The sequence below is a fragment of the Sphaeramia orbicularis genome, chromosome 5 (assembly GCF_902148855.1).
Source record: "Sphaeramia orbicularis chromosome 5, fSphaOr1.1, whole genome shotgun sequence".
Classification (NCBI taxonomy): domain Eukaryota; kingdom Metazoa; phylum Chordata; class Actinopteri; order Kurtiformes; family Apogonidae; genus Sphaeramia; species Sphaeramia orbicularis.
The window spans coordinates 29,510,467-29,521,908 of record NC_043961.1 but is presented as its reverse complement, the minus strand read 5'-3'; the positions used below and the strand labels follow the sequence as shown (position 1 = coordinate 29,521,908).

Genomic DNA, 11,442 nt, shown 5'->3' with positions numbered 1-11,442 from the left:
ATGTCGACTCTGAAGGAGATATGCAGTGGTTTACCACTGGACCCTTTACCTCCTAATAGGGGACAAGACCCCAGTGTGCCCCACGCACCCATTCGGACCCCCAACCTCACAGCAGAGGACGAACGTGTGAGTATATGATGTAAAACCAGTTCTGTGAGATGCTGATTTGTAAAGCAGTGATACAGGTGCTCCACAACGATCACGCCTCATGACTTAATGTATTTTATTTACAGTTTCCTCATTCTCTGTAGACCAGGGGTATCAAACATATGGCCCAGGGGCCAAAGCTGGCCTGCCAAAGGTTTCAGTCCGGCCTGTGGGATGAATTTGCAAAGTGTAAAAATTGCACAGAAAATGATAACAGTCAAGGGATTTAAACTCATTTTAGCCCAATTTGATCTCAAGGTGGTCACATAAGTAAGCTCCCAAATTTGAACAATATTCTGCCTGTAACTAAATGTCTTTTTGCCTTTGTGGATCCACTGGGATCTTTAAGTGTGTGTGTGTGTGTGTGTGTGTGTAAATGATAAGTTGAGGTATAATGTTAAAATTGCATTAATTTTCTGAAGATATTTCAGATTATTCACATTTTTTGTGAAAGGACAGTTCATAAATAGAAACATTTTCTTAATCTTTTTTTTTTTTTTTTTTTTTTAGGAAGAAAATAAAGAGAATATTTTCAAGTTATTTATAAGTTTTGATGTTATTATTTTACTGGTCCGGCCCCCTTGAGATCACACTGGGCTGTATGTGGCCCCTGAACTTAAATGAGTTTACACCCCTGATGTAGACTTTTCAGTGGGGCATGCCTTTCTGGATCCTTTGTACATGATTTGTAGCATTCCTACAAAGCACAGAAATCATTACCATTATTACCTCACGTTGTGCTTATGCTCTACAATATATATTCTCTGATTAAATAACTATGTTATATGTCTGAGGGGATGACAAGCACTGAAAATTGGGCTGTGGATATTTAATTATCCAAACAAGGCTACATCTCACTGTCATGTCACGGTCTTTGCTGTAAAACTGTCAGACTGGGAAGCATGACTGACTCAAAGCTGTGTACTTTGTTTTATTGCATCATCACTGTTGGCTTTTTAGGTGCTACCCTGAAAAAAATTGATTATTTTCTAAGGTCCTTCACTGATTGCCCAAACTCAAACCAAAGGCTTCAGTCAATCATTACACCAGTGCTCTGCTGGTTTCTGTGTTCTCTACTCAAGTCTGTCTGCCAGTACTGATACTTTTATTTACACTGTGTCCTCTAAACTGATTGTGTTTTTCCTTTAGTTGGCTCTGAGAAATGCCTTGCGATACTTCCCCCCATCCCTCCATGCAGCACTTGCACCTGAATTTGCTCAGGAGCTGCGGCAGTACGGTCACATTTACATGTACCGCTTCTGCCCCACGTTACGCATGAGGTGAGGAACCGGACAGGTCATACAGACACTTGTATATTTCAATATGGGGGCGGGGGTTAATGAAAATCTTATCAATATACATTGTTGGCCATGATTTTGGAATAAAATATTTTTGTATCTTCTCATAAAATAATTGTGGCAATATGATTTATTCTCCATAGATAGAGTGTAACTTTGACTGAATATGTGATCACTGAACCTGGACAAAGATAATTACTGATGGGAATACATAGGAATAAAAAGAGGAATGTGTCTGGAAACAAAATAATTCTGACTTTATGAACACCAGTGTATCCTGGAAATTGTAATATGGCCAAGTGCATTATTCAAATCAATGGAGTTGCAATTTTTTTATGTGCAACATGTGCAACAACATTTTATTATAAATGAACCATTTTGGGTCTACAGAGATGACCTGAAACCAGCCATTTGGGAATGCACATAATACAAATCCAGCAAAAATAACCTGATTTTGTGTGTGTGTGTGTGTGTGTGTGTGTGTGTGTGTGTGTGTGTGTGCGTGCGTGCGTGCGTGTGTGTGTGTGTGTGTGTGTGTGTGTGTGTGTGTAAAAATCACTATCTGTCAAAAAAATAACAAATAATATTATATATTTCCTTAGCATTCAGCAGTGCTTTAACTTTATTTCATTTTGTTATAAGGTTAAGACATGGTAGATATATACCAAGGCCGAAATTCTCTAACTTTGCACAAAAATAACAAAAGTCTGCTTCACATAAATGATTTAATGCCTTTATGAGGCAACCTTCAAGAGACTATATTAAATTATTTATCTGGAGGACATTGTGCAGACTGTTACATTTTTGTGGCCTCCAGAATTTTTATTTTTGTCTTGTATATTTGGCCTCGACTTACACACCTGTGACCTCTTGCAAATGAATAACAATGAAAACCAAGCAAATCAAATCAACCAGTAAAATACATAAAAATATCATAACATCTGCTGTCATTATTGTTCTGTTGATATGTCAGTCAGGCTCTTCTTTTGCATTTCCATAAGGTCATGAGTCACTGTTTTTCTTTCACATTGACCCTGACATGCGTGTCCTTCTGTGTCCTCAGAGCTTATCCCATCGATCAGTATCCATGTCGCACACGACAGGCCGCCGCTATAATGCTGATGATCATGAACAACCTGGACCCGGCGATCGCTCAGGTGAGTTTCTGCTGCAGTCTTTACTAAAGGTATACACTGGTGGAAAAACATTTGTACATCCCATACATTGTGAAATATTAAAAACAAGAATCACTCTTAACTCACTGAAGTCTATCAAGTGTTGTTCCATTCTCCAAACCCATATGTTCCCTTCTGCACGTGCTCTGTTCCATCAAGGTCAAAACTGGATGTTTCAGTCAGATAATGAAACACAGAATCTACAGAACTAAGAATTTAGTTTTGTTATTTTTCCTTGTTAACAATAAACCAAACTCATTTGCATTTGTTTGTGTCTGTCTGATGCAGTCACACCTTTTGAAACCCACAAATATTTTATGCTTAGATTTGAGATTCGGTTATGGTGTAGAGCCATGGTGGTTCATTTGGGTGTATTGTGGAAGAGGACCTGCTCTTTCTAGATATAAAAGTAACAAAAACACAGCATTTCTTATTTCAGGTGATTATACATTAATGAGGGCATAATTCTTGATTTTATATTCCATTCAACGACACAGATCCCTCTAAATCTCAGCAAAACTCTGTTCAACATCTATATAGATTCTTCTGATGATGAGGGCTTCATTCTGTGTTTTGTCCTTTAGTTTCCCCAGGAGCTGGTCACCTATGGAGGCAACGGCCAGGTGTTCAGTAACTGGGCTCAGGTAAGTCAGCTTCAGTTTTTCTAAACTATTTATTGATGAATGGACTGAATCCACTTCCGGTACATTTAAAAAGTATATCAATAATTCACTTTGTCTCAACTATGCAAATGTTTTATGTCACATTGTTTTTATGATCTGTCAATGTCAGTGTTTTTATTTGTTTGTATTGCTTTATGGCCACATTTTTCACATTTTTCCACTTGGGAAGCACTTCATAGATTTTTAGTGTCTTTTTATGGTCTTTTGTTTTACTGTTTGACTTTTTAGTTTATTTATTTATTTTTTTTTAGCTTTTCTTCCGTTTTATTCTCACAAAATGCTTACACCAAATAAGCCCTCCTTATTAATTTACACTTGATTATAACTTGGTTATGATGTAAACCATCTTAAAAGTCTGATGTTAAAATGTTGCGTGTGTTTGTGTGAGTGCAGTTCCGCCTGGTGATGCATTATCTGAGTGAGATGACGGAGGAGCAGACCCTGGTCATGTACAGTGGTCATCCTGCAGGACTGTTCCCCAGCCTGTCTTCATCACCCCGCGCCATCATCACTAACGGCATGGTAACAGCACACTTCAACACAGAGACTTTTAGACCACATTTACACTCACCTTAAATCCTAAATGGTCTTTTTCCTCATCTGCTTCATTCAGGTTATTCCCAATTATTCTTCCAGAGAGCAGTATGAAAGGATGTTTGCTCTGGGTGTAACAATGTAAGTTTAACTGTAATCTATTTGTTGTTATTTTTTCATACATGTATCATCACTTTGCAAAGGAGTCACATCATTAGGAGTTTGGTGATGTGATGTCTGGTTTTTTTTTGTTTTTTTTTTTTTGCTTTATTTTTAGGTATGGTCAGATGACGGCAGGCAGCTATTGCTATATTGGGCCTCAAGGGATTGTCCATGGCACTATGGTTTGTCAAACCTTAAGAAAGAAATTACTCCCCTATCTCTATTGTCTCTTTTTCTGGTAAATACTGAACAGGTTTATCTCTTCACAGTTTACTTTTCATAAATTTTATTAAAGTGATCAAATTACTGTTATACTCAGAACTCATCAAAAGGTGATTTGACTTGGTTATCCTTTATGGAGCTGTACTCTGGTTTCTTCTTTGCTACTTTTTTCTGGATGCTTTAGACCAGGGTTGTCAAACACGTGGCCTGTGGGCCAAAAACAGCCTGTTGAAGGCTTCATTCCAGCCCTTGGGATGAATCTACAAAATCCAAAAATTAAACTGTCACTAACAGTCAATTGTGTCAAAATCATTTTAGTTCAGGGGCCACATACAGCAAATCTCAAGCAGTAAAATAATAGAATGACAACATGTAAATAATGGCAAGAATTGTTCTTTTTGTTTTAGTGCAAACAAAGTAAAGTTACAGTATGAAAATGTTTACATTAAACACACACACACACGCACACACACACACACACATTTATGTGTATATATATATATATATATATATACATATATATATATATATATATATATATATATATATATATATATATATACACACACACATATGTTTTAACGATATTATGCCTCAACTTAACTTTTACTCAAGTGTATTACAACTTACAGATCACAATGGATCTACAAAGGCACAAAACATTTACTAACAGGCATGTGAAACTGAAAAATGCATCACCTGACTTCATGATCAAAACAGCTTGTCAAGACTCAGTGACACTCTTGACTGTCACTGTCTTCTGTGTAATTTTTGGACTTTTCATATTCATCCCATGGGCCTGACTGAACCCTTCAGAGGGCTGGCTTTGACCTGCGGACCCTTTGAAACCCCTGCTGCAGATGATGAAGTGAATTGTGTCAGCATGTTGTTGGTAATAACCTGTGTATCTGTACCTGATTGTTGTGTTTTTCTGTGTAGCTGACTGTGCTGAATGCCGGCCGCCGCTACCTGGGCTCTGGGGACTTGGCGGGCCGTGTGTTTGTGACCTCCGGCCTGGGAGGCATGAGTGGAGCTCAGGCTAAAGCTGCCGTCATTGCGGGCTGTGTTGGAGTGATCGCAGAGGTCAATAGATTTGACAGCAATTTCTCAGTAACCCATACAGACCCATGCTAGTTTTGTGTCAGTTCCCAAATTAATTTTTCACTATATGTAAACTTTCTTATGTGATTTATCACCATTTATTGTAATATTATCCTCTTTAATTTGTGCTTTTTCAGTGAAAATTAGGTATTTTCCTATATTTAATTCAATGATCATGCAGATGTTCATAAAATGGGTCATATCTGATAATCATGAAAACATGACAAACTGAATTTTACCTCAGTTATTTCAACGTATTGATAGGATTATTGGTTCAGAATGTATTAAACATTTTGGATCAGTAGATGATTTTAGTAGTGGCTGTTTGGGTAATTGAGGGTTAATTTTCACAGCTGAGCCAGAACAGATGAAGTGCCGTATATCAGCATCACATGAATGTGTGAATTTGTTTTCCATGTAGGTGGATGAGGCTCCACTTAAAAAACGTCATGAGCAGGGTTGGCTGATGGAGGTGACCAGCGATATGGAGCACTGCATTAAACGCATCAGGTAACAGAGAACAAAAGGCCTGTTTTTGAGTTCCACACAACTTAAAAAAGAGTAATATGTTTGGTCACATAAAGTTAGATTTTACAGTGGTTGATATCAGTGCAGAGTTTGACACTTTCACTTTCTCAAAAGAAGAGGTTTTCTTTGTGTTCACCAGAAATCTCAGTTTGAGGGTTGAACAAACCAGTAGTATACGTGATGTCACAAAAATGTACAAGAAATTGTCAGTGCAATACAGATAAGCTTACAAATAAAGTATAAAACTTATTTATATATTTAGCAATCTCACATTTCGTGGAATAATAAGGTAACAGTTCTTGTGCAAAAAAACATTAAACTCAAAAACATTCTGCACTGACTAATAATTGATCTCTTATAAAATTACTGAATGAGGTTAAATGTTTCTGTAGAATATTCTACATCATACATTAGTAAAATAAATACAGTAAAGTTAAGTATTTCCATTTGGAAGATTAGTTATACTCAAGTAAAAAAAACACAATGTACAATTACGTAATATAAATGTTAAATGTTAAATGTTATCTTCTTTATCTTTTACCTCAGAGAGGCCAAAAACTCCAAGACTCCTCTCAGTTTAGGTTACCATGGCAACATTGTAGACTTGTGGTGAGTAAAAGATGAAAAGTTCCACTTGTACACAACAAAAGTCTTTAGATACACAGAAAAAGACAGGCAGAGCTTCTCTTTTTCTATGTTTTTGTCTGTGTTTTCAGGGAGCGGCTGCTGTTGGAGTATGACAGGACGGGGGAGCTCCTGGTGGATCTGGGCTCAGACCAGACCTCCCTTCACAACCCCTTCAATGGAGGATACTTCCCAGTCCAGCTCAGCTTCCGTCAGGCAAATCAGCTTATGGCCACTGATCCCAACCGTTTCAAAACCATGGTCCAACAGAGGTCACATTAATCAGTGTTTAGATGTTTTGTTTTCTCTGCAACATATGGAAAGATTAGAGTAAAGAATCTCATTTTGATGCTGTCACAGCCTCAAGAGACAAATTGAAGCCATCAACAAGCTGTCTGATGCTGGTATGTTCTTCTGGGACTATGGAAACGCTTTTCTCCTGGAGGCTCAGAGAGCTGGTAAATACTTTAACACTGAAACACAATATATCACCAGTGTTTTTCAGTGCATATCAGACCAGTAAAGAGGGTTTGGATTTGTTTTTTTTAGGAGCAGATGTAGAAAAGGTTGGTGGAGGAGCAACAGAGTTTCGTTACCCTTCTTATGTCCAGCACATTATGGGGTGAGACATGAAGGTTTCCTAATGATTTAACACATATAGACCCTGAAACGACCTGAATGAGAAAATCACATCGGAATCAGTGTTGACTGTTAGGTCTCTTCTTAAAACGTACTTTTATCAGAGAGCAAACCCTAATTTTATCTGAGGTACTTATTGATATTTATTGTTATCATAGTTTTATAGTGTTATTTATTTGATTTTTATAATATTCTACTTACATCCTTTGTGTATTTTTTATCATTTTGTACTTTACTTTATAAAGCACTTTTTACTTTGTTGGAAAAGTGCTTTATGAAAAAAGATTAGATTTATTATTATAATAACATCTGTCTTCAAGCATCCAGGCTGTTGAAAGAGAGAGCGAGAGAGAGAGAGAGAGAGAGAGAGAGAGAGAGAGAGAGAGCGATAGATAGATAGATAGATAGATAGATAGATAGATAGATAGATAGATAGATAGATAGATAGATAGATAGATAGATAGATAGATAGATAGATAGATAGATAGATAGATAGATAGATAGATAGATAGATAGATAGATAGATAGATAGATAGATAGATAGATACTGATTGATTTTTCATTGTGAATTATCTGTACTACCTCTCCTCCAGGGACATTTTCTCTTTGGGTTTTGGACCCTTTCGCTGGGTGTGCACATCTGGAGACCCACAAGACCTCGCTGTAACAGACAACATCGCTGCTGAAGTCCTGGAGGAAATCAGCGCCAATGACCGATGACCGATCGCATCAGGCAGCAATACCATGACAACATTCGCTGGATCAGAGAGGCTGGAAAACACAAAATGGTTCATGTCTTTTTAAACAGCCCATTCCTGCCTTCACTTTCATCTCTAATGCACATATTCAATCAGATTTGTCTTCTCTGCCTTATCTTTGTTTAGGTTGTTGGTTCTCAGGCCAGAATCCTCTACTCTGACCAGAAAGGAAGAGTCAGCATTGCTTTGGCCATAAACCAGGCTATCACAGATGGGAGAGTTTCAGTGAGACCATTAAATGTTTACTCTGAAAACTGACTCATATTTTCTGCTGTCTGTGTCATGTTTGGTTTTCATGATTGCTTTGATGTTTCTCAGGCTCCAGTTGTTATTAGCAGAGATCATCATGATGTCAGCGGCACAGACAGTCCTTTCAGAGAGACATCTAATGTGTATGATGGGTCTGCCTTCTGTGCAGGTATGTGCAGCTCATTATGTCTATACATCAGGGGTCGGCAGCCTTTACAACCTAAAGAGCCATTTTTGTCTTAAAAAAAAAAAAAGATGTCTAACTGGAGCTATGAAAAAAATATTTAAACCCATCTACATTTTACCATGAGGTGGCTGCTCTGCTTTAGCCTATTTGTGATTAGTTTGCTATTTAACTTTGTATTTCCATTACAATAATGCAACGCCTGGTGCATTTATGAAATTACACAACTACAAGAAAGAAAACATTCAATATTTGTACAGTTTTTTAATGATGGACACTATTTCCAAAACATATTTACATTGTGTAATGGAAAAAAGCACAACTTTCATGTATAGTGGCTTACTTACAAACTACAAACAACTGCAAATTGAGCATCTTGTATTGAATTTGGCAAGAAAATAATGCATTTTGGTTTTTATGTTGCCAAAAAAATATTTTATTCCATGTAAAGCCTGCACATTTTTGCAGATGGACAAAGTTAGAATAGATTTAGGCCTATAATAATGTTAAAAAGTAATGACTCACTCAGTTCATTTCAAAATGTTCCTTATGTTTTTTGACCAGAGGAGCCATAGAGAGATACTAAAGAGCCACATTTGGCCCCGGAGCCACAGGCTGCCTACTCCTGCTCAACATGAATCAAACCCTCGACAAACAGTGTACATCTACAGCTCTATGAATCAGTAGGACTATTAAGACAGACAAAAAGACCATTGATTAATTATTTATTTATCCTTTACACGAGTTGTCTGACAATGATGGGTTTAGAAGATCATCAGAAACATAGCTGCAGTGATCAAAGCTCAACATTCCATTTCATTACGGATCACAAATTCCTTCGTGGCCCAGTTCCAAACAAAACACTCACATCCCAAACTTGGCAAAAATGGGCTTCCATCCACAAGCATAACTAAAGTTTTTCAAGGTCATCTAGTAAAAAGAAACCAACAGAAAAGGAAGATATTTTACAAAGGAATCTATCATTTTTATCCTTGTAATTGGAACAGAAAACACAAGAGAAAAGTGTCCCACAGAGAGTCTGATAGTCTTACTCATTAAGTGTGGATGTAGACAGCTTTTTGTGCACTTTTAACTTTTTATTATGCTTCTTGCTGCTGTTTTGTTCATTGTATTATATTTATATTTAGTATTTAGTATTTGTAGTGCACTGTACAAAATTTTGCCACTATTTCATTGTGCAATCATGTGGAAGGCTTTTCTGTTCTATGAGGATCTACGTCCTTTGTATAAATCATACTTCTCATTGGTTTCTACACAGTTTTTATTCCTTATGTGAAAATAGGTCTGTAATTTTTCTATATATCTGATTATTTCTCTGCATACATCTACTGAATACCACCAAGTGTCCTGCTCTAGAAAACGTATAATTCAAGTACAGTAAGAATTTCAACCTATTAGCCCACTGGTTAACATGCAAAGTCTCAGAGTTAAATATTTAAGTGCCTCTCTGTGATCAGACGTCTTCACAAGAAAAAAAAAAAAAAAAACACATTCAGCTGTTTTATCAGACAAGAATGTATTTCCCTTTACAGACATGGCAGTCCAAAACTTTGTCGGTGATGCGTTCAGGGGTGCCACATGGGTATCCCTGCACAATGGAGGGGGCGTTGGATGGTAAGAGGAGCTGGTTGATCACTACAGTAAAATATATGTCATGATTCATCATATCCAAATGAAATGACTACTTAAGGTGGTGCATGGATACCTCATGCATTTGTAATATAGTCACGGAACAAATTATTAGACCACTCTTGTTTTCTTTAATTTCTTGTTCATTTTAATGCCTGGTACAACTAAAGGTGCATTTGTTTGAACAAATATAATGATAAAAACAAAAATAGCTCATAAGAGTTTAATTTCAGAGCTGATATCTGGCCATTTTCCATATTTTCTTGATAACAACCAAAGTCACTTCAGTTCTTCCATCAATAGCTATGGCATTGTACTACCAAAAACAGTGCTTTTAGGCATTCCGTGTTTTCATTTCTGTCTGTTTTAGTCACATGATACACACAGGAGTTAGTAGTTGATTGCATAACCACTGTTTTTGATGACTTTTGATGGTCTAATAATTTTTTCCGCGACTGTATTGCATTAAGAAGTCATTGAACTCCACCAAATATTGTACCATTCTCCAAACCCACATACTCCCTTCTGCAGCCTTCTATTGTTATTTGTTTCCTGTTAACTACAAACAAAAAATAACAATATGTATTTATTGGTGTCTGTTTGATGCAGCCACACCGTTTGCAACAAAAACAAGACTTTTCCGCAAATATTTCATAATAATATTTGAGATAGTGTAAAATTTTAAGGGTGTCTGAAAACTTTTTTCTACTACTGTATCACTTAAATCCATGTATTTGTTGCCGTATTCCAATGAACAGGGGTGAAGTAATGAATGGAGGATTTGGTTTAGTATTAGATGGCACAGAGGAAGCTGCGAAACGAGCCAGTCTGATGCTCAACTGGGATGTCTCCAACGGGGTGAGACAGAAAAGCCGCCTGATTCCCTCCACACTCATTTACGATCAGCTCAGACTGTGGACTATGGCTGAGGTGGTCTAATAAATGTGTTTCTGTGTGTCAGGTGGCTCGGCGTTGCTGGTCAGGGAACTCGAATGCATATGAAACCATGCAGTGCACTATGGAGGAGCACAGACAGCTGAGAGTCACCATGCCCTTCCCTGTACAGGACGAGCATATCCTGGACCGGGCTCTGCAGGGCTGACCAGCACTGGTGTATCTGAGACCAGAACCGCCTGTTTAACACACACACACTGGAAATCAACAACACAGATATCTCATTTTGTCACTAAAAAACAAATGAATGTCACTGAAGCCACAGACACACAGAACACAAAGTATTCTTGCTGCTATTATTGTTATTATTGTGCTGAAAATAAAACTACAAACCTGAGTAAATTAGACACGTGTATGTCAGTTATTTACAACAAAACGGTCCAGTAATGGTATCAGAATATCTGCTGAAGTTAATAGAAGGAACACGCACCTTTATTTCTTTATAGGGCACTCATAGAAATGCACAGAAATTCAAAATTTAAACCTTAGTGTGTTATTGGAGGACATAACAAGACTTTATTACTTGTGTAAAAT

At 37.2% G+C, this 11,442-nt stretch overlaps 1 protein-coding gene across 1 annotated transcript; it reads left to right on the top strand.

Moving 5' to 3' along the window:
* LOC115419287 (urocanate hydratase-like) lies at positions 1-11,090 on the top strand. The gene is given in 20 exon segments (XM_030133968.1): positions 1-126; positions 1,297-1,427; positions 2,509-2,602; positions 3,205-3,264; positions 3,697-3,825; positions 3,917-3,978; positions 4,115-4,181; positions 5,161-5,304; positions 5,744-5,832; positions 6,397-6,459; positions 6,567-6,746; positions 6,835-6,932; positions 7,024-7,096; positions 7,707-7,827; positions 7,830-7,901; positions 7,998-8,096; positions 8,190-8,289; positions 9,858-9,939; positions 10,713-10,812; positions 10,916-11,090. Coding segments are annotated over 20 exon segments (2,031 nt in total). The 3' UTR covers positions 11,057-11,090.
* Positions 11,091-11,442: the final 352 nt, after the last annotated feature.